The 23,849-nt window shown below is 49.0% G+C and overlaps 1 protein-coding gene across 2 annotated transcripts in view; it reads left to right on the plus strand.

Annotated features, from left to right (window-relative positions):
• PRKCE (protein kinase C epsilon) overlaps positions 1–23,849 on the plus strand; it is a 298,944-nt gene that overhangs the window by 112,479 nt on the left and 162,616 nt on the right. The window contains exons 3-6 of one of the 2 annotated variants that reach the window (XM_032840308.1): positions 14,595–14,754; positions 16,963–16,997; positions 18,241–18,326; positions 21,698–21,827. In XM_032840308.1, the coding sequence (XP_032696199.1) occupies positions 14,595–14,754; positions 16,963–16,997; positions 18,241–18,326; positions 21,698–21,827 (411 nt within the window). Of the gene's footprint in view, positions 1–14,594; positions 14,755–16,962; positions 16,998–18,240; positions 18,327–21,308; positions 21,391–21,697; positions 21,828–23,849 lie in introns of those variants that run through there. The other variant, XM_032840309.1, reaches the window with a different exon arrangement.

Genomic DNA, 23,849 nt, shown 5'->3' on the forward strand with positions numbered 1-23,849 from the left:
GGAGATTGTTGCCCTGTCCTTCCCGTGTTCTGGCAACAGATGCAGGAAGAGCTGGCCTTTCGACAGATGGTTTGGAGTGGGCTGCTCGCCAGAGAGGCCAGAGCAGCTCCAGAATAAAGGAAGGATGCCTTCTTCAACGCCGCAAGCTTTTTTTTTCCCCTTTAGGAAAATAGTTTAAAAGAGCAAAGGATATAATGTCATATCTTCATTGTAGCTCCTCTACCTTAAACGCACACACTACTTTGACCTCTCACTTGTAATTTTCCAGTGATAGATTTGAACTGGGCCTTGGTTAATTGCTGTGTTTGGAGAGAAAGGATAATTTTTATTTAAGCAACCAAACAAAACAAAAACAAAAACCTACCCAAAACAAAAAACCCAGCAAGTTTAAATTTCCCTGTTTGTACGTAGCCTTAGGATTGAGGAGGGGACTGCGCTAGGAAGAGAATAGACTTTGGCCAGGTGTTCCTCCTGGAAGCAAGATGGTTTGGGTCAGGTCTGGGGAACACTTGGAACTGACACTTTCTTCCTTGCTTGGTTTGAGCAAATATAAACCTTTTGTTCCAGAAGGTTGTTGCCTATGTGGTGATTATATGTGTTCCTGCATCAGACCTCATGTCACCTCCTGCTTTTCAAAAGTCTGTATGACACAACTGTAATCAGTACAAATGAGCTGAAAGTGGGGGCTCTGGTTTTTCTGTCACCCCTCTGTGCTCCCTGCGTGTGTGTTATGGTATGAGAGTGGGTTGTCTTTGTGAGTTTGCATTTCCCGTAACTTTGAGAGCAGTCTGGTTTCCAGTGACGTTCAGAACTTCTCATCAGACTCCATATTCACTTGAAAGAAACTGGCCTCTCCATTTCCAATCTGCTAATTATCTTTCACCTAGTCTTCAGCATTTGAGAAGGAACGTTCATTTAAAAAAAAAAAAACAACTACGAACTGCCTGTTAGAATAACGTGAACAGCATGCTCGAATTTTCTTATGTTTTTCCTAGTTTCCATGAGACGAAAAGTGGGGGTGGGGGTGGGGGAAAATATCCATTTCATGTTCTTTAACATGTGTAGTATGGATGGAAACAACGAACTTTGGAGCCAGAGAGACCTGGGTGCAAAGCCAGGCTCTTCCACTTAATAACCACATACCCTTGGGTCAGTAGCTTAGATTTTCTTAGCCCCTCATTTGTAGAGTGTAGATAATAATACCAAACCTGTAGGAATACTTTCAAGAAGGTATTGTGTGGTAAAGGGTACCTACTATTATTTTAAAAATTTTTTATTCAAGTATAATTATTGTAGTGTTATGTTTCAAGTGTGCAACATAATGATCCAACAGTCATATACATTACACAGCGCTCATCATGATGATTAGAATTTTTTTTAAATGGATTTCATATTTTGCTTTAGATGAGCCAAGTACCCAGCAGCCTTGGATGTAAACTTTCCAGAATTCCTCCCCTGACGCCACTCTGTTCAGGTGCTGCCCCCATTCATGCCCCACAGTTTTCTACCTTCCCAGCTTGACATCTCCCCATAGGATCGGAGATTCACATATTACACTCATAAGGGCTCTCTCAGAGGAGGGTTTAAATCCTCAAGCTTGAAGGATAAAGCTTAACACAGCACGGTTGAATGCCACAAGGACCATTTTGGTTTTTAGGACATCAAGTTGTATCTCTGAATTCCTGGCTTCCCAGAGCCAGGTTTTGAGAAACTCACTTGTACACAGGCTCTGGGACCCATGTGAGAGTGATCTGGTATATTCTGTCCTGTTAGCATTTATTCTTACCCACCCCACTCCACCAGCAGGCTAAGTATGTAACACAAAGTGTAGACATAGTACCTAGTACCTAGGAGGCCCTGGGTAATTACTGATTGAGTGAATGAATAATTCTGACAAGAAAAAAAAAATCCTTCTAATGTCTACCCTACATCTCTCTTGCTTGGCTCATGTTTTACCTCTTGAATTAGGTATCTATTGATGTATAACAAATTACCACAAATTTAGCAGCTTAAGACAACAGTGGACATGTGTTACCTCCTACACTTTCAGTGGGGCAAGATTCAAGAGCAGTTTTAGCTTGGATGGTTCTGGCCCATGGTCTTTCATGGGGTTGTGTGGGATGTTGGCTGGGGCTGTGTTCTGCTGAAGGCCCAACTGAGGCTGGAGGATCTGCTTCCAATGTGGCTGACATGGCTCATGGATCAGTGTTGCCAGTGGGAAGGATGCCTCAGTTTCCCACCAGATGGATCTGGCCATAGGGTTTCTTGGGTGTCCCATTAACATGGCAGCTGGCTTTGCCCCGAGTGAGTGATGCAAGGGAGAAAAGATGGGAACTGCAATGTCTTTTATGACCTAGCCTCAGAAGGCACACTCTGCAAAATCTTTTTGGTTACTCAAGTTGGCAGGTCATGTCTGTTCACTGGAGAAGGGGGCTACCCAATGGTGTGGAATCCCTCTTGGAGACTGGCTACAATGCCTCCTATACAGCCCTTTCTTATTTCCTCCAGAACCTGAAATTTCTCTTTACCCCTCTCTTCTAGATGCATTTCAGTTCTTTTCCGTTAGGCATCTCATGACCCACTAAGGGCTAGCCAGACTCACGAGCATTGCCGAGATGTGCTTTGGCCAGGGGCAGTGCTAATCCATCATGAGGGGTCCTTGACTCTTCTTCTTCACATCTGTGTGTGATAGACCCTAACCTCAGCTAAAACCTGAGCCAAGACCCACTGTATGCAGGGCCCAGATTTCCAGACAAGGAAAGTGCCATGTTCCATACGTAGAGGCACAACTCTTCTGCTGCCTTGAGGTAGTAAGGGATAGGATGGGAGCCGTGTTTGTGGGAGAGGTTGGGTAAGGTTGGGCCAAGCCTACTCACTTCTTCCCCAGTGCTCTGGTGACCAAGACTACATATGGAAGTTGCCGAGATTCAAGGCAGGGCCCGTGGCTATAATATTTGCCTCTGAGAGCGCTTGGGTGGCTTAGTGGGTTAAACCTCTGCCTTCGGCTCAGGTCATGATCTCAGGGTCCTGGGATCGAGCCCCGCATCGGGCTCTCTGCTCAGTAGGGAGCCTGCTTCCCACTCTCTCTGCCTGCTTCTCTGCCTACTTGTGATCTCTCTCTCTGTCTCTCTCTCTCTCTCTCTCTCTCTGTTAAATAAGTAAAATATTTTAAAAAAATGTTTGCATCTGGACACAGATAACTGACTTACTTGAAGAATTTGATCTTCACTTGTACTTCATTAGCACTAAGACCTAAGCTAACTGGATCTCTTGTCAGCATGTGTGGCCTCAAAATATTTTCTTACGTTCAACAAACTGGAAAAAAAGATTCCTCCCCCTGCCCCACTTTTCCTCTTGGCAGGTTTTGCTTTCTCTGTATGGGAGTTAATAGATATGAGGCCCAAACCTCAGTGAATGTGTCTGTTGTTTTGTAGAGTTCTTAGAAAATCATTTTTTCCCTCACAATAGTAACTGCTGTTTTCCCAGCATTCCCACGTCTCTAGGGGAGACAGCTCGAGGAGAGATAGAAGTTTCCAAGGCCCTAAGAATCAGGAACTGGGAATTTATTAGTTTCCCTGGACTGTGGTGTCCCCTGGTTGGGGAGAGTGCCAGGAACTGGAGGTGGGCTTGGGACACACCATGTGTGCATCTGTGTGTGTGTGTGAGAGAGAGAGAGAGAGAGAGAGAGAAGGTGCAAGGACACACCTTGAAGGAACACATGTTGGATTATGGGATGTTTTCAGTTAATAATGAAAAGTATTATGGCTTCTGACTTGTTCATCCCTCTCTCTCCATATGCAGAGGTTTGGTCATAGTCTCAATGGAACATAAAACTTGTAACAACAAGTTTAAGCAGGTTTGTATGAAGGCGTGGGGAAAACATCTAAGTTCTGCAAGAGCTAAGGCCATTATAGCTGTTTCTGTAGATGGACTTGGGGCTTGTTCACCTGTGTTAAGCTTCCTAAGGTTGGTCCATCCCCCCAGCACCCTGCCCTGGGGACAGGCCTCGCCTGGGCTCCTAGGAGGGAGGGTGGAAAGAAGGTAAGCTCCCTTCTTGGTCAGCGTGATCCTAAGGCCTGGGGAAGGTAGACAGTACTCACGACAAACCTGTCTACTTCCTGGGAAGGCATGAGCTTAATTGAGCCCATTACCAGGCTGGACTTGGGGACTCCACAGCTGTCGTACTTCTTTGTATCTTCTTGCTCAAGCTCCTTCTTTCAGCACCTTCTCTTGTCTTCTTTTCATGTTGTAGTTCCTGAAACTCTCCTCCTCTTCCAGGTAATGTAATAAGACATGCCTACCCGGCCATCTTCATGGGACTCCTGCCTGGGACTCCAGATTACTCAGGGACAGGACGTGGCTTCTCCTCTGAACTTGAACTTTATTAGCGCTGAAAACTGAAGAAGCAGCTGGGGGAGAGCAGAGTTAGTTCATGGTGGTATTTTTAGAAACCCTGAAGGCTGGAGCCCAGGATGAGGTTGCTGGGCACCACGTGGGCATTAGAGCCTATGACTTGGAGCTCACTGTGCTTGAACCTTCCCTGAGCTCTGCCTGTCGCTGACCGGATGACGTGGAAGGGCTCAAATTAACAGCCCTGGTTGAGTGCAGGCTTTTCCACAAATGACCCCATAACATTTATGGCTGGGGTCTCTGTGGCATTCGAATGCTTGTTATATATTTGAAGGAATTATGCCGGCCTTCACTGGTACTGACTCCCTCCCACTACCCACCGCCCTATGATGACCAACTAGCACCTGGGCATGGACAGAAGCCCTGTGGAGACTTCTGCCACTATTTTCCCACAGGCCTTGTTTCATACAAGATTTTAGAAACACGAGTAGTGGCCAGCACTCAGCCTCATAGACATGAGCTCAGTGGGGGCTCAGGTGACCAGAATGCAGTGAAACCTCCTTTTCCTGGGATCTGAATCACAGGACTGTTGCTGGCCCCTGCGGGGACTCTCACCCTACCCTTGGCTGGGGCCCCACTTGGCTGATTTCCCAGGCTGGGAATGTTTTTTGAGTTTTTAGCAGGTCTGCCTGGAGGGTTTGGGTCTGTGGTTTCCTCCTGGCAAGTGGTGACTTTTCCTGGGTACCAGAGGCATGCAGTCAAGTTCCAGTGTAACTCCAATCTGTAATTTTGAATGGATGCAGGAGGGAGAGAGGGAGAGAGTGAGTGAGTGAGTGAGTGAATGAATGAATGAATACAGAGGGGCAGGAGGCGAGCACATTCCCTGCTTCAGTGAAATCCTCTTGCCCACTGGTTCTCTGTGTTCACGTGTGTGCTCTACATCAGAGCATGGGCTTGGGGGATTGCCCTCCCCTTTCTCCCCAGGCCCCTCCCTCAGTGATGGTCATCCCACTGTCTGGCCATCGCCATGTTTCCCCTCACTATGCTGCTCTCCCTGTCCTATCAGGGCCTGAGTCTTTCACTCCTCCAGCACACCAAATGAAGCACCTTAAGTTTTATTTTAATAAGTGAACAGAACACAGGCTGTGCCATGAAGGCAGCACAGCTCCTTCCAAAAGTGAAGAAGAGAGAGAGAAGAAGAGAGTTTCTAGTAAGTTTGAGATGCTAATCTTGATGGGTCCCCAGTGTTCTTCTGACTGGATTCCACACAGAATAAAACACGCAGACAGCTGCAAACCTCAGCCCTCAGACCTCTCCATTCTCCTTGTGTGACTCTCTGGGAAGACGTAGATAGCACGTAGTAATCTCTCCCAAGGAATTAATTGCCATTTCCTCTTTCCTGTTTTGAACAGAAATTTTCTTTATTGTGTGAGTACAGCATGCAGAACATATTCTTTGGCATCACATAAATATTTACTTCATATTTAAAACTCCTGTCATAAAGCATTTATTCCACTTGAAAATATTATAATCTATTTTCCTCATGGCAAATAAAAATAAAAGGCATTGCTCCTTTGATTTTCAGTACCTAGTTTTTTTGGGGGGGAGGGGGCGGTTGGTTTTGTTTTCCTTCCATTTATCTTGCATTTTTTTTCACCAGTAAGTCCATAAAATCAAGCCAGAGAATTATTGAGAGGGAAGATTACCTCCTCAGAGATGGAGTGGCAAAGGTTCTCATCCACCTTATGTTAGGAGCTCCCCCCAAGCCATAACCACCGTTGTCTGGAATGTTGTGGTAATTCTTTGGTTTGTTAGTGGAGACCTGACCATCAAGGACCAGAGAACAATAACTGAGAGAGTGGTCCCGGGTCAGAGCTCGTGCTGTGGGGTCTGTGCCCAGAACAGTGCCTGGTATCCAGTATCTACAGAGGAAACATTTCTAGATAGATCGTTTATGTTATACCCTTCAGAAATTTTCAGTGTGTGTTTTCACTCATGTGTTTTTTGAGTATATTTATCCTTTTCTCCTTCTCATTTTATATACATACTATACACATGTTTCTTAGTCTTCCTGTTTATTATTTCTTGGTGGATTTAGCATATCTACTTATTTATTTATTTATTTATTTATTATTATTTTTTTAATATTTTATTTATTTATTTGACAGAGATAGATCACAAGTAGGCAGAGAGGCAGGCAGAGAGAGAGAGGGAGAAGCAGGCTCCCTGCTGAGCAGAGAGCCCGATGCGGGGCTCGATCCCAGGACCCTGAGATCATGACCTGAGCCGAAGGCAGAGGCTTAACCCTCTGAGCCACCCAGGTGCCCCGCATATCTACTTTTTTAAAACCACAGCATGAAAATCCATTCTGTGGGTGTATCATGAACTAATCGGTCCCCTTTAGCTTCCTTTGCCAAGTCCCTGGATGAGAGCAGAGGTGGATGTGTGAAGAGGTGGGTGGGCAGCTGCAGGAGCTGACTCCCATACAGTCAGGTGCATGTGGGACCCAGGGTGTTCTGCCATCCCTGGGAGGCAGGACCGGATGGGTCAGGGTGGGAGTTCCTGAGCTGACATTTACTGTTTGTAAGCTATATGACCTTCAGCAAATTAGTTATTTAACCTCTCAAAGGCTCGGTTTCTTTGTAAATCGAGAATAGTAACCACTGCATGGTATTAGAGCATGTGTGTAAGTTGCTTATATAGCTCATGTATTTGAAATAGTACCTCATGGGTATGTAATAGCATGCATATGTAATAGAGCCTCATGGATATGTAATAGCGCCTCATGGATATGGAACAGCACCTCATGTGTATGGAGCAGCACCTCATGTATATGCATTAGCACCTCATGTATATGTAATGGTACCTCATGTATATTTAATGGTACCTCATGTGTACACAATGGTATTGCGCCGATGTAAGGTGCTTGGAAAGGTACCCAGTACATGGCAGGGGCCCGATAAATTGTAACTGTTATTTTCCAGCTTCTGAATATCTCAGGTTTGACAGTTCCTTAGAGAAGAAAATAGTACGATGGTTGAATGGTTTTCTTCACGTTGTGAAATTACCTTCTTTGAGGACTGGATTCCTTCTTTGCTTGGATTCTAAGAAAAGCCTTCTGAGGAGGTCCCCAGCCTTTTCTCAAATCAGTTATGTTTCTCACTGCTTTTGTTCGCAAACTGAGTCACTGTTCTGTGCCTGGCCCAATCTTCCTGGCAGCTTGCCAGTCTGAAGATGGAGTCGTTTTTCTAAAGCCCTTAATGGATGGGGTAGGGAAAGAGGATGCTCACTCTCTTTCGCTCACAGAGACAGGTGTGGAACATCTGGAGGCAGCTGGGCCCCTGCAGGGTGTGGCGATTAGGAGGTGTCAAAGCAGGTGTTGCAGGGTGGGGGGTTGGGGCTGTTTCACTTCCCCTCAGTAAGGAGGTGTCAGCTTGGCACCAGGAAGAAAGAGAAAGATGGTACCAGCTTGGGGTTTAGGCTGAGCTGTTGCCTTATCCTCTCTTGATAGATAGGAAAGCAGAAACCCAAAGAGATTGAATGACTGGGTCTAGAACCCAAAGCAGGTTTGGAGCAAAGGCAACATTTGTCTCATCATCTAGTGCCTAGTTCAGCCATACTGGCAGAAAGAGGTCCAAACACAAGCCAGAAAAATTAAAGAAGAACCCACAGCATACTTGCTTGTGGAAAAGACCCCTGTGTGCCCAGACATCAAGGGTAGGTGACTGTCCTGTGGTGAGGAACGACAGCAGTACCCAGAGGCTGTGGTTGTGCATATTGGTCATCCTTGGTCCAGGCTTCTGGGTCAAGGGTCTCAGGCAGGGTCGATCCTTTCATCTGGCGATTCTCACTACACATACCCTGCTAGGAAGTGCTGGCGTATGCAGGCGTTCGTAAGCTGGGCCTGTTAGAAGTTCCCCACCAGATATTTTTTTTAATTATTTTTTTATTAACATATCATGTATTATTTGCCCCAGGGGTACAGGTCTGTGTATCATCAGGCTCACACACCTCATAGCACTCACTGTAGCACATACCCTCCCCAATGTCCATCACCCAGCCACCCTATCAATCCCCCCACCCCCCAGCAACCCTCAGTTTGTTTCCCAAGATTAAAAGTCTCTTAATCAGGGGCGCCTGGGTGGCTCAGTGGGTTAAACCTCTGCCTTCGGCTCAGGTCATGATCTCAGGGTCCTGGGATCGAGCCCTGCATCGGGCTCTCTGCTGGGCAGGGAGCCTGATTCCTCCTCTTTCTCTGCCTTCGGCTCAGGTCATGATCTCAGGGTCCTGGGATCGAGCCCTGCATCGGGCTCTCTGCTGGGCAGGGAGCCTGATTCCTCCTCTCTCTCTGCCTGCCTCTCTGCCTACTTGTGATCTCTGTCTGTCAAATAAATAAATAAAATCTTTAAAAAAGTCTCTTAATTTTAGAAGAGTCTCCTTCCTGATCCCATCTTGTTTCATTTTTCCCCTCCCTATCCCCCCACATCCCCCTGCCCTGCCTCTCAAATTCTTCATGTCAGAGAGATCATATGATACTGTCTTTCTCTGATTGACTTATTTTGCTCAGCATAATACCCTCTAGTTCCATCCACGTTGTTGCAAATGACAAGATTTCGTTTCTTTTGATTCCTGCTAGATATTCTTAAACTGAAAGATACCCCGAGAGTGTGGAGGTGAAGGGTGTCTGTCGCCTCATGTAGGGAATGGTGTTCAGTCCTGTCAGGTCAGCTCCCCTTTTGTGCCAGAGGAGGTGAGGTGGGGTGAGGTAGGAGATGGTGGAGCAGGGAGACCTCAGTCATCAGACTGGCATAGGCTTTGGTGCCAGGAGCTGCATCTCCCCATGTCTGCGAGAGTTCCCCTGGCTGAGATGGGGAGGACTCAGCCCAGGAAAAAGGAGCCAGGAGGGGCTGCTTCAACAGAGTTGTAACTCCAAGGTGTGGGCTCTTTCTGCCGCTTCTGCCACCTGCGTGCAGCCTCAGGGCTGTAAGATCCTCACTGTGCAAAAGCTCCTGGGTGTCTGAAGTTGACGGCCTAACGGAACCAAGCAGGAGACAAGCCTGGAACGTTGTTGGAGGCTGAGGTAACCGAGGATCTCCTAGTAGCTCCACAGGACAGCTCTGCTTCACTTCATGCCTTGGAGAACTCCTGTCTCCTTGGAGAACACTGTCTGACTAATCTTCATTTCCACAGAAAGTCTCAAAAAGGTTATCCCGCTCTTAGCAGGTCTCTCCCTGACTTGACATCACCCCTTCTGCCACATGGCTGATGCACCCATCAAACAAAAGATCTGGAAAGAGCCCAGTGGGCTCTCTGGGAGGAAAGCCAGCCTGAGTTTTGCCTCTGAGGATGCTGCAAAGGAAGGGTCACACCAGGTGGCTGTAGCAGGGTGCACGCAGTGACAGCACCAGGCATCCTTTGCAGTGGGCTTGGGGGCAGGTCAGGGGAGCTCTTCCCTCAGTCTAGGAGCACTGGCAGCTGCGGACTGTCAAAATTGGACCTGTCCCCCTGCCCAGTGCAACATCTAGTGCCTTCTCCTTGTTTATACTGAGGAGCCCTCCCCCTTCCATAGCAAGAAGGATGCACAGGCACAGAGAACCTCTCTTAGAAGTCACTAAAGAGCATCAGAGCTCGTTGTTTTCCAATTCTACAGACAGTATGTAAACCCATCATCCTAACAGAGCACAATAATTCTTTTACGTTACCTTCAATTTGCAAGTATGTTTTACAGAGGTTTGTGAGCGTGCACATTCTGTTTTTACCGTATTGTATCCCATTTCCCCATAATCCCGCAAGGTCTTAGTTCACCATTTTTAACTTGCTATAAATGTGCTATAATTTGTCCGACCATTCTCTTAATGTACAATGGTCCAGTTACTTCTGTTTGTTGGTCAAAATAGACAGCAATGGGGGAACATCTGCAAGTTATAAGTATATAGCTTTTAGTTTCTGTGTAATTATTGACGTAGTGGGAATCCCAAAGTTAAAGGATGTGACTTTTTTTGTGTGTTGTTTGCTATCATTAGAGTATTGTTTCTGGAAATGTTGCATCACATTGCATATGTATAATACGGATAATACCACTTTAAAACAAACTTGTTACTATGTATTCAGTGGTGGGTCAGTGGAATGTCAAGACTGCTCTTTGCATTTTAAAAATTCCCACTAAGAGCGAGTATTTTATAATTCCTATAAGTTTTACTTTCATGTCATTTACACAGGTGTCTCTAGGGATCTTGATGGATATATTTGGATTCATTGGTACCTATACCTCTGTGGTATTCTTGCCATTTAACGTGAAACTAATGGGGAGGAATGAGACAAATCCAGATTGTGGAACATTCTGTAAGAGCATCCTCAACTCTTCATAAATGTATCATAAAAAGGAAACAAGAAAGCTGTTCTAGATTGAAAAGTCTAAGGAGTGTGGCAACTAAAGGCAAAGCAAGAGCTTTAAGTAGCTTCTGAAAAAAATTTTTTTAAATTTTTTTTGTTTATTTATTTGAAAGAGAATGAAAGAGATAGCCTGAGATGGGGGAGGGTCAGAGGGAGAAGCAGACTCCCCGCTGAGCAGAGAGCCCAATGTGGGACTAGATCCCTGGACTCCAGGATCATGACCCGAGCCGAAGGCAGTCGTTTAACCCACTGAGCCACCCAGGCGCCCCACTTCTGAAAAATTTTAAGGCCACAACTATAAAGGGCATTTTGGGGGCAGTTGGAGAAATTTGAATATGAACCATATATTAGATAATATCATATCAGTGTTAAGTTTCTTGACTCTGATAACTTTGGTTATTAAGAGAATGCTTTTGTTCTTAGGAGATGAAGGCTGATATATTTTAGGGTAAGGTGTTACTGTGCTTGCAACCTTCAAATGGTTTAGTCAAACTATGTTTGCATCATATTTTATATTATATATTAAGAGTATAATTATAACATCATGTTATAGTATTAATTATATTGTAGTTACAAAATACAGTTATGCTCATGATGTAAATAAATGTAATACACTATTATCCTGTATTATATAAATATAGAAATTATAGAAGTTATTCACAACATATTTAATAGATACCGTATTGATTTTTATATCCACATCTATATTCATTTATAAATCTGTCACATTCACATCACACACTCACATGCACACACGTGCGTGATGCATTACCCCATAGGAACTGTATTTTAATGGAGATCCTTGACAGCAGCAGGAAATGCTGATGGGATCTGTTTCTGCTGGTGACTCCAGGCCCCAGCAGGGAGGTTCTGTGGGGCTGGGGAGTGCTGGGGCTCCCCTCAGGATCTAGGCATGTGGGTGATAGGCACAAAGACTGTCTGGCTGGACCCTTGGCTCCCCTGTCCAGAGGAATGGATGATGGGACGATTTTTACCAACTGGGGGCCCCTGTCCCCTTTTTCCTCTTGCCTGTCCTGCTGCTTGGCACATGGAGGGTGGGGAGGTCCCCATGGGGGGGGGCATGAGTTTTACCTGTGTTTCCCTCTCCTATAGCTTTCTGTTTCCCCACATCTTTGATGTCGAATCTCTCTTACAAGGCAGTGCACCTGTGCTCTGGAGCAGGAATTATAGAACCTTTGGGGAAGTTCAGTCAGACAATCAGACCCCACTTAAGGGGAGTTATCCTTGGTTCTCTGTCTAACCTCCTCCCAGGACCCTCCCCTCACCCCCCACCAGTAGGAAGCAGCTTCTCTCCAGGCGTGAGTGCATGCAACTAGGAGGTCTTTATAAGTCAGTTAAATTAACAGGTTGCTATGTTAACGTATTAAATCAAAGTAAACAGAGTTTAGACCTTCAATTTGGTTGCTGGTCATTTCTGTAAAAAGTTGAGAAATGAGGCCCTTGGGGATACCCGTAACCCTGTTCTAGCTGGGCTCCCTTGAGAAAACTAGATAGGACTCCTCAGCAGTTTCACAGAAAATATAACTTCCCAGGATCAAATGACTAGTAAATTTGAGGGATTTGCAAAGCAAGTTGCACCTTAAATGCATGAGGGGCTGACTTACTGTTTAAATGTGACACTTGGTGAATCTGGTAAAGGCAGGTGGTTGAATGCTTATCCTCCGGTCTCAGCTGCCCAGGCGTGGAGATTGGAGTCTGGATTTTTGTAGATCAGGTTTGTAGTAAGGAAGTGCTAGTGAATATTTTTTTTTAATTACCATATATTTTTCTTCTACTTCTAAATGTGGTAGAATATTCTGGATATAGTGAAAAGTAGGCAGCAGAAATAGAAGTCACCCGTCATTGGACAATTGGGTGTTGATGGCCAGATTTCTGTGTGTGTGTACATGTCTCTATATTAAAGCAGAGCTGGGACATTCCCATGAGAATCTAATTAGCTGGGCCTTGGTCCCTAGGTTGTGGCAGGGTAGAAGGTAGGATTTGCATACTCCATCTCTTTCCAGGTCAGAGACCTTTTGGAATATAAAAAGCACCCATTCAAAAGGGGGCCCAGACTGGCTGGGGGTGGGGAAACAGAGGGGTGGCAGGCAGACCCCCGTCTAGGTCATCAGTGTCTGTGCTGGGGATCAGCAGCTCTGCCTGTCTGCTTGGAGGCTTCTTCCCCCTAAAAGCCCCTACTGGGCATGTGCTCCCCATTCTTGCCTTTCTCTTCCTCTAGTGCGGTGTCCCTCCACCCCTGCCCAGTCCCCACTGACAGACACTGCCCTCAGATCCTCCAGCTGTTGGGCTCACACAGGTGCCCTTCTCACCCCAAGACTGACACTGTCATGGTGGCATGTCAGGTGTGGGGGATACCTGGGGTTGGGGGGCACGGACCCTTCCCAGTGAATTTTAAGCTGTGCCGTGCAGGCCACCTTCCAGGGCCAGCACTAGTGCTGGGAACCAGGCGCCTCCCCTCTGCCCTTGGAGAAGCCAGAGGCCACTGGACTCTTGCGTTGTAAGAGCCCCTCAGTTGAGCACTTTGGGACCTTGCTGTCGGGAGGGTAGGCTGTCGCCCAGAGCGGCACGTGGACAGTGTTAACACTGGCTTCTCCCCCACCCTCTGGGTTAGAATCTGGGCTCCACCACTTAGTAGCTGTGCTAACAGAAACTGGTTATATGAACTTCCTATTCCTCAATTTGCACACCTGTGAAGTGTGGATATGATCACCTTTCAGAAGGGCTGCTGTGAAGGTACAGTGGGCACCTGCCGCAGAGTAAGCCCTCAGTTAGCATTAAGTGTGACCCTCGTATTGGTCTGCTTGGGCTGCCGGAACAAAATGCTGTAGACAGAGTGGTTCCAGCAACAGAAATTTCTTGCTCCTAGCTCTGGAGGCTGAAAGTCTGAGATCAAGGTGTCAGCACGGTTGGGTGAGGGCCCCCTTCCTGCCTTGTAGACATCTGTCTTCTCTCCGGGTCCTCGTCAGATAGTGAGTGAGCTCCGGTCACGTCCTCTTAACAGCATTCACCCTATCATGGGAACTTCACTGTCATGACTGGGTCACACTGGCAGGTAGCACATCAGCACGTGAATGGGAGAGCGGGGCACAATCATTCAGACCATAACAAGCATTGCGGTCGCTTATTAGCACCCTTGCAGGACTCTCTGAGGCTTGGGGCAGCCTCTGATGTGGACCCAAGGAAGAAGTGAGGACAAGCCTTTTGTCTTCAGTGAGGTCGTAAAGTCCATGGTGGTGGGTCTGAGTCTTCTGGAAAACTGCTTTCCCAGTGTTAAGTTTCTGTTTCCTTTTGACCTTCAGGAAAAGGTTCCTGATTATCCTAGTCCAGAAGAAAGGGAAGGAAGAAAAGTCCGGTTTCTCTGAGCCAGGGAGCTGGGTGCAGATTCCACAGTGCCCTTGGTGTCAGCACTGTACCCCGTTTCCAGAGGGCTGGGCCCTTAGAGGCTCCAGGCAAGGACGCACTGGCTGGCTAAGGCCTGGCTGCCGAGCAGCTGTGATAAAATGTGAACCTTGAGCCTTTTGGTCCCACACCCTTGCAGTGTGCAGCTGCTTCCCCGGGGGCAATGGAGAAGCCACACCAGGGTCAGGACTGGGATCTGGATGAATTCAGGGGTGCCGCTGGGATGGGAAATGGCGGCCCGGTCTGGCCTTCCTGTCTCTCATGGTGCGCCCTCGCTGGGGTTGAGCGGTGAGGCTCAGACCCCGCAGTCCCTCAGCCCGTGGATACTCCCGCCCATGCCGCTCCTGCTCCCGGCACTGAGAGTGGGGTAGGAGGTCTCTTCCCAGGTGTACTAACCCTGTGTTTTCTTCTCTGCTCTTGTCCTTCCCCAGCCCCTAAAGACAATGAAGAGCGCGTGTTCAGGGAGCGCATGCGGCCCAGGAAGAGGCAGGGGGCTGTCAGGCGCAGGGTCCACCAGGTCAACGGCCACAAGTTCATGGCTACCTACCTTCGGCAACCCACCTACTGCTCCCACTGCAGAGATTTTATCTGGTAAGGCCCTCTCTCCTGGGAACCTCTAGTGAGGACTTCCCTGAGGTGAGACATGGGGGAGGGGGTTGTAGGAGAAGAGAAACTTTATTTTTAAAGTGCTGATGGGCTTTATTTCTTCTTCATTTGATTGCAGAAGACTTTTCTGGAAGGCTTAGTGAGTCTTTAGTACCTGGGGGGATAACTCGGAAGAATGGTGACTTTATGCTTAGGATCATATCATATATGATGTTTAACGAGTTAAGATTTTATAACCAATAGTGGCATGTTGTGATGTATTTTTTAAAGGAGTTCTTATCTTTTAGAGACACAAGCTTAATTATTTAGAAATGAAATAATGTGATGTCTGGGATTTGTTTAAAAATGATCTGGAAGGAGGGCAGAGGGGCTAGGGGTAGAGATGAAATAAGACCAGCTGTGCATTAATCATTGTTAGAGCTGGTTATAGGTCCCTTACATTTATCTCTTTATTTTTGTATATATCTGAATTTTCCCATGATAAAGCTTAAAAAATACTTGATTGCCAGTATCTGTAATTCAAAGCAGTTCTTAATAACTGTTACAACAGTGGTGCTACTAGGATGCCCAGATTTCAGAGGAATGAGAGAGCAGCATTGGCTGGAGTGCTTAGGGAAAGCTTCCTGGAAGAGGTGGCATTTCTCCTTTCATGATGACTAGGATTTTGATAGGCAAAGACAGGTAGGTTGTAGGCCTTTTTGGGAGATGGAGAAGGATAAGGAGCACTGGCCTTGGGTATTGGTGGGGGAATCTTAATGAATGCTTACCATGTGCCAGGTCTTTTCTTAGGCCCTGAGAATATCTAATTAAATCATCCTAGTGTCCTAGAAGCTAAGTATTATTAAAGCCACTCCATTAACAACAGTACTGAGACTCAGAAAGGAAAACGAGACTAGTGTGACGTCCTCCAGCTAGGAGGTGTCAGAGACCCACTTCCACCCCTGGTGAGCCCAGCAAAAAGCTGTTCCAGACCTCCCACCAGCCTTCCTGACAACCTCTCTGAGCTCTGGAACTTTGCCAACACACTTGGATCCTGTGGGGGAGAATAAGTGAGGCCAATCTGCTGCACAAACCAAGCGAAGGATCATTTGAATTAGACTTTGAATTGCCAAGGTGTGCAGGAGTGGCTTGTCTTGTCCTTGTGGTTTTCCAGAACTAGTCACTGAGGTTGGCATGGACATCTGTGGTGGTGCAGCTCAGAGCACCCTCAGGCTGTTGGAAGTGGGAATAATGCCCCAGTCCCATCACAGAAACGTCTCATCCCCGGCACTGCTTCCACCCTCTAACCTCTGTTTTCTGTATTTCTGTCATGAGTTGTGTGTTTGGAGGGAGTATGTTGTGGAAGCTGAGATGTATGGATTCAGGTCTCCTCTCAGCGCATGGCGAACACCACTGGGTTCTAGGCTTCCCAAGGTGCAGCTCCCACTGGGCTGGAAATGGCAGATTGCTCCTTGGCCAGTTGGTGGTGTCACTGAGGACAGGGCCCAGGCCAGATTGGTTGGATTGTTCTGTGTCCATGCTGACCCTAACCCTGCCCCAGGGGAGCTGACACCTGCCAGGGAAGGAACCTCTGCCATTGCCCTTGACCAATGCCCCTAGCCCTGGCCACAGACCGACCTAGAACCCTTGACTGCTTCTGGAGTGCCCAGGGAATATGCCTGTAAGCTAGAGCGCTCCTACATGATTACCTGCCATGTTCGACCGATCAAGACTTGCCTTGAGTGAGCAGAGTCTTTGTGGCGTTCCAGAACACTGATGGCCCCACTGGAATGGCTGTTGGTCTAGGAAACCAAACCCTGACACTGACCAGGCTTTGTACCCATTCCAAACGCTGGCTCTAACCTCTGTTGCCTCTGAAGGAGTCTTTTTTTTTTTTTTTAGATTTTATTTGTTTACTTAGAAGGAGCAGGAGGGTGGGGCAGAGGAAGAGGGAGAAGCAGGCCCTGTGATGAGCAGGGCTCACTACCAGGACTGCCGGTTGGTGGCATGAGCAGAAGGCAGAGGCTTAACCAACTGAGCCGCCCAGGCACCCTGAAGGAGTCACTTTAAGGCGCTCTGCAAGAGGAAGTGAAATCCCGCTGCTGTCTGGATTCTAGTCTACTTGGTGCATCGTGGCTGGTGGCCAGAAGGGCGTGGCTTTGTGTGGTTTTTGACCTACTAAAATTTATTAAAAGGTTGTATTCTTCTTTTCAGGGGTGTCATAGGAAAGCAGGGATACCAATGTCAAGGTAAGAGGCATTGTAGGAACTAAATGCTTGGGGGCCCACTGGTCTGTCCAGATCAGCGACACTCCTAGGACACACATGCTGGGTTTGTTGACATTTAGAGCCTCTTTAGGGTTTGCGCGCTCCTCTTCCCTCTCCGAGAAGCAAGACCTTGCTTTCTTTTGTCCCTGCCTGGACATGGTTCCTGTATCCCATATATGGGATGTAGAGGTATGGGAGTACCTGTGGGTACCTGTCTCCAGCTGTCCCCGGGGTCTCTGCTCCTTTCCCAGTAAGACACAGCCATTCAACACGCTTCGAAGGCCCCGCCCTGCCCTGAGCTGGGCTCCGTGTACCCTGTCAGCCCCCTCCCTCTCTTGTTCCCTGAAGAAGTTCCCTCACCTGCTTGATTCACTCCTATCACTCAGTGATCCTTGCTGATTCTCTCTCTCTCCCCCCATCCCTGTTTTTGTCTCTACCGTGGAATCATTAGCTCTTCAATGTTTAAGACTCCCTTGAAATTATTGCAGTTTGTTTTCAGTTCTTTGCCTAAAATGCAAGGTCAGGTTTTCCAGGATTGGAGGGTGGATGGGTGCTGTGGTCAAGATTTCTCTGTGGTTAGAGCTGGGAGTCCATTCCGTCTCCTCACCCAGCCACTGGTTGACTTGGGCTCTCCCCAGGGGACCTGAGCAGGTTCTGTCGTACATGGCCATGTCCTTGAGGTAGCATGTGTGCAAATAGCTGCTTACGTCTTTGGCCGCCTCAGCTCACACTGTCCCAGGATGCGGAAGACCAGGCTGTCGGCCACTGTGAAATTAAACAAAAATGTTTAAGAACTCCTGTGCCCCAAAAGACCCATTCTCCCGCAGCAGTGCTCCCCGTCACACCTGCCAACCCTGATGTGACGTGGGCTGGGGCATAGGACTGCTCCGGTGCCTTTAACAGACCTGCTTCGCAGAAGGAAACTGTTCTCTGACCTTGGCATATAGAAGTGGGGAAATCAATTGGTACTTCCATATCTGAGAAAACTCCTGAGGCCCTCTGGGTGTAAGTGGTGCATTCTTCTCCAGAGCTTTCAGGGAACCCTAATGGCACTGATGACACAGTGTTCCTAAATGACTCAGCCTGCCAGGCTTCAGCCAGGGTCTTTCGTTAAGACTCGGGAGGGGTGTGGCTCCCGGCGTCCCTCCATGGAGACCAGAATCTTGGGGGTGGAAGCTTTCTACCCCCACTTGTCGCTCAGCCTTCCCATTTTTGCTGTTTGCAGTTTGCACTTGCGTGGTCCACAAGCGATGCCATGAGCTCATAATTACGAAGTGTGCTGGATTAAAGAAACAGGAAACTCCCGATGAGGTAACTATTTATAACATTGAAATTTGGGGCTTTCTTTACTGCCACTCCTCCCCTCCACTGGCCCCTCAGTGGTTCCTGAGAAACTCCTTATCTCTCTGAGATCCCCTGGCTTTCTCCATTGTGGTGATCAGAGTTGAGGGAGTTCTCCACAGCCTTCCAGCCGGAGGCACGGTCTGCAGATGACCGTGGCTCAGAGTCCGTGTCATGTCCGTGGCTATTAGGGCAAGAGCCGCGCGATCCCAGAGCTAAAGCCTGCGAGGAACATGTGAATTGCTTTATGTCATTATCTCCTCGGAACAGTGACGTCGCTAAGTGACCTGTCACTGGCTCCACACTGCTCATAAACAGGGAGAGAGATATGACACGTAAGCGGGAACCTTGTCTTTATGAGGTGATGGGGGGAACGGAGAGGAATTAACAAACCCAAGAAACCCTTAAGAGGCGGGAATAACCACAGTAATAATACCGGCCGACGTTCATGGGGTACTTACCGTGTGTCGATTTAAGTACTTTGTCATACGGTATTTAATCGCAAAACGGCCTTAATAAGAGCTATGCGACTATCTTCATTTTGCGACAGGGAGAGTGGAAGCTCAGAGAGGTCATGTTAGCTTGCCCTGGGTCATATAGCTAGTACGAGAAGGAGCCATGTTCACACCCAGGTAGTCTGTTCCATGGAGTCTGAGCCCTTGACTGCTGGACTTCATTGTCCCTTAATCTTCTAACCTAGTATCAGGTTGACTCTTAGGGAAGTTGCTGGGGGTAAGGAAGTGAGACAATTCAACAGGGAGGGTGGGTTTCTCCTAACTGAGCGACTGGAAGGAGAGTGTGAGTGTGAGGGTGGGTGTTATCTGTGTTCATAGCAGTGGATTTCAAAGGCCTGCTTTTAATTCTTGGTGAAATAGGTAAGTACTGGATACTCATAGTGCATTAGAACTAGGGGTCAAAGAGACGCTAGGTAAGTTTATAATCAGGTGGACTTATAATTTGGCTTCCAAAAAGGGCAACTTACAGGACCACTACTACTAAAAGATAATTCATCCGAATGGCATCTTGGCATCAGAAACACTTCTATCTTTTATCTCCTTTTGCTTTCACACAGTCTCTGAAAAGCAGTGGGGGCATGGCCTGGATGGAACCTTCCATGTCCCTGAAGGGCAGGCAGCCCAGGGCACCAAAGCTGTTTGTGGGGGCTCCGCCGTCACAGTGGAAAGTGCAGGTTCTCACCACCTGGGCCTCCTGGCTCCTGTGGCAGGGTCGAGACCCAAGTATACAGTCACGCTTGTTACTTGGACAGATAAAGGAAAGACAGGTGACTGGCTTGCTGTCAGTCTCCCTTCTGTCCTGTGGACATCCTCTGAGCACTGCCTGCTCTGTGCCAGATACTGTGCCACGTGCCACTGAACAAAGAGGAACACATGATTCCTTCCCTCCAGAACCTCCCGGGTTTCTTCCCCTGCGAGCCCTTACAGGTTTCTATAGCTCCGCCCCATCTCTTGGAGGGAAAAGTCCCAAACGAGTCCATGCCCTACGGGTATGCCGCTGAGTCTGTGACCAAGTGCTTTCTGGTTGTCCTTCCTGGCCCGTTGGCAGCGAATAGACGACACCAGGAGCGTGTCCCCACACGTGGCATGTGTCCCAAAGGAGAGAAGTTGCCAAGGATTGAGGATGGGGGCTGTGGGTTTCTCTGCCTTGTGGAGTTCTTGCCTGTCCCAGGGCTCACAGGGCCAGGCTCCTAGGGCATTGCTGCACGCCCCAGGGGTGGGGGGAGACGGGGGAGCCCTCTGCCAGGGAGCCTAAGTTTCTCTCCCTGCTTAGTGCCTGTGTGTTAGCACCAAGGACACGCCTCTCCCTGGGCTTCCAAGTGTGGGGACCGCCCAAGGCTCTCCGTTGCATCACCTTCCTTTCTTCTTCACCTTCCAGTTCTTTCTTTCTCTTCTTCCCTCCCATGGCCTCTGCGTTGGTCTCACTGGCCCCCGTTTCCACGTCTTCGCAGCAGAGCAGCGTGTGCACGTGTGTACCTGTGTGTGCGCGGCCCTCGTGCTTGTTTCCACAGCCTCCAGTTCTGTGGCTCGTGTGCATGCCCTGTCCTCCGCCCACCATCCTCTGATGCCTTAGCATTCTGGGTGCTCCCAGCTGAACCTCCGAGTTCCTGGGCGCTCCCCCACCTCTTCACCTTTGTCTGTCATTTATATCCCTTTGTGACCCTCTTCCTGGGACCCCCCAAGTCTGTTCTCAGTGTGGGTCCACCACGTCTTCAGCATTTGCAGGAAAAGAGTGGCTACAGTGATCCACGCCTTTCAGGGTGAGCAGGTGGACATAGAGGAGGAGACCCAGAAAGGCGGACCATGCCAATGACCCATCACTTCTGTGCGTCTTACCCCCTGCGCCCCCTGCGCCCCCTCCCCCCACCCCCTGCAGCCCTGTGATGTTCAGTGGGACGGGGCTGCCATCCTCATCAGCCAGATCAGGAATCTGAAGCCCCAGGAAGTCTGGAAACTTCCAAGACCTCACAGGTGGTTGGTGGCAGACACAGGCCCACAGATCAGAATACACTGCACCCCCCACCCCGGGCCTTCCCCCTCCACCTTACCGCCTTCTCTTTACTCCTTTTAAATAATCCCTAAGTGGCAGCACGCTGCTGAAAAGGCCTGGGCTCTGAATTCACACTCGTGGGCCTCAGATTCTGCCTCCGCTGCTCATCAGCTTACCACCATGCTTCTTAATCTCACGCGGCCTTAATTTCCCCTGCTGGAAACTCAGGCCAACAAGGGCGCCTGCCCCACGGGGTGCCGATGAGGTTTAATGGCGATGCTGGTGCCTGGCCTGTGGGCAGTCCCCATACCTCCGTGCCCTTAGCGCGCACAGCTCTGGGTTAGCAGGCTTCACCACAGCTACTGCCTGTCCTAACTGGAGACCTTCACTTTCCGCAGCTGTGCTGGGGCTTCAGGGTCTTTGTAGAATCCATCTACTACCATGTGGCCAAAACGGCCTCGCTGCGGCCTCCAGGCATAAAGCAGCCTTGAGAAACACGGTGACATCTCGTGAACAGCCAAAATGTGAGGTGTGCACTGTGTGCCATGTGCCATGAGAGATGGAAGCCCACTGTCCTGGGGGGACCTCACCGGGCAGTGGGCCTGGCCTCACAAGGTCCAACAGACAGGTGGGGAGTGAGCGAAGGGCATCAGGAGCAAAGGCCCCAGAAGTTTCTCTGCACCTGGTTTCTCGGGGCAGCTTTCTGAGCCAAGCTCCCACCTGCCCCATTCGGTGGCCAGGCCTTCTGGGAAAGCCGGCCTGTAGGAGCTCCAGCAGTAAGCAGGCCACCATGTGAGAGAGCTTGGTAGTGACCCTGTGTTTTGCCTTCCCTGCAGGTGGGCTCACAGCGGTTCAGCGTCAACATGCCCCACAAGTTCGGGATCCACAACTACAAGGTCCCCACCTTCTGCGACCACTGTGGGTCCTTGCTCTGGGGCCTCCTACGGCAGGGTTTACAGTGCAAAGGTAAGGCGCCCTGGGCCATGCCCTCGCTCTCCTCCCGCCCCCCTCCATACTCCCGTGTCCCTTCTGTCTCCTCTTTTTCGAAAATTCTTTGTGCTCAGAGCCTCTCAGGTAAGTTTCACGTTTGGCCAGAGGATGGAGTACAAGCCCTTGTTACCCTCTCATTACTTACTCGTGGATTTGTTCAGCAATCTCTGTAGGAAGCAGCCGAGGAAACTCCACAGAAGGAATGTTAGGAGGAAAGTGTCCCTCCTCGGTCTTTAAGACCATGAGCAAGCTGGGGGAGGGGACACAAGTTGAGTCTATAAAAGTGGAGAAATAATTAAAGGAAGAGATTCACTGGTGCAGAAGGGAAGCATATTTCTGGAGTTAGGCCAGGAAATAAGGAATGGATATCCTTCTGTCACAATCCGTGCTTCCAAGCTTACTCTGGGAAGGAACCATGCTAGGACACTGTTACATACAGCATCTTATTGATGCTGCACAAACCTGTTATGTACTTGATGTTATTCCCATGACCCTGAGTCTCAGAGACCAAATGACTTGTTCACGTCACACGGCTTAGTAGTAGGAATAAGGTTTGAACCTTGACTCTTGAGTCTCAAGTTCCTTCCTGTTTCCTGCTGTCCTGCTCGTGAATTGCCTTTGGCTCCAATGAGAGGGGAAACAGCACGTGAGCAGAGGGGAAGGTGGGAACATGCTCCGGGGGTCTGGATGGAGTGCCTGGTTCCATGAGCTGGCCCAGCAGGCACGCGGAGTGTGGACACCCATACTCTCCATGGAGCTGTCCAACTGTGGTGTGTTCTCGCTGAAATTTGGGCAGAGGTCTACACTGAGTGTTCAGACTTGGGATTTATCCATGTTGAGGGTAGTGCCTGAAGCTGTAAAGTTCATGTCCTCCCCAGAAGTGCCTCGAGTGTGAGAAGAGAGGGTAGCACCCTGACGTCTGGGGGAGGAAGGGGACCGGCATCAAGGCCAAGCCTGCGTACAAGGCAGGAGGATCTCAGGAAGAGTCTTGAGGGATGGCATCGTGGAAACCAAAGGAGTAGAGAGTATTTTAAAAAATGTTTAAAGGAAGTGCTAAGTGGTGCCAGATGCTTCCAAGAGGTCACTGAAACTAAGAAGTGGAACGCGGGGTCGGATGTAACTATTAGGAGGTGACTAGCGACCTTGGCAGGAGCTGTCTGGGTGGGATGGAAGCCCAGCTGCGGAGGCTGAAGCCAGATGGAAGATGAAGCATTCTCTCCGAATGCTTCCTGTAATGAGGGAGAAGACCGTGGAAAGGGGAGATTAGTGAACAAGGAGGGGGAGGGGTGGGCCTGGGGGAGAACGACGAATAACCCGTCCTCCCAGCCGGATGGAAAGCCCCGAGACCAGGCCTGGACACAGATACGCTTCTTGGCATCGGGGACGGGAGGTGAGGGGACAAGAGGATCCTTTAGGTTCTGAACTGTTGAGGGCATTCAGTGCAGGGAGAGTTCCCCGGTCTTTGGAACTGGGAGATCCCTTTTGGAGTCGAGGTAAGAAGTGGGTGTGGGTGGTGTGAGAAGGGGGGTGAAGGTTGGAAGTGGCTGTGTGGGGGGCTGAGGGCACCCTGATGTGGGGCTAGGACGGGGTGCTGGCCGTGGACACATCGCTGTCGTAGATGAGCTGCCCGTTCAGACCTCCCTGTCCAGTGTTCTGGGGAAGGGACCCTGACACAAAGAAGCAGGGCTCACCTGAAATCCTTCTTGATGCTAAGTGACTTTAAAACAATGGAAGAGGAGGATGTAAGAGTGGGGTTAGGGGAGGAATGAGGAGCGCTGCACCTGGGCACGGTTGAGCGGGGCTGCAGGCAGCACAACTGGGACTCTGATGAGGCCTTGTCTGGCATTCAGTAACTGTATTAATGATTGATCTATCTGGGGAATCTAAAGGAAGGTACTGTCATCTCAGAAATAACTGACATCTCAAGAAAGTGGCCCAGGTGCCTGGATGTTGCCGCTATGGCCCTGGGGTCCCTGGATGACTCTGGAAGAAGGCAGG

The sequence above is a fragment of the Lontra canadensis genome, unplaced genomic scaffold, assembly GCF_010015895.1.
Source record: "Lontra canadensis isolate GAN:19392208 unplaced genomic scaffold, GSC_riverotter_1.0 scaffold112, whole genome shotgun sequence".
Lineage (NCBI taxonomy): Eukaryota > Metazoa > Chordata > Mammalia > Carnivora > Mustelidae > Lontra > Lontra canadensis.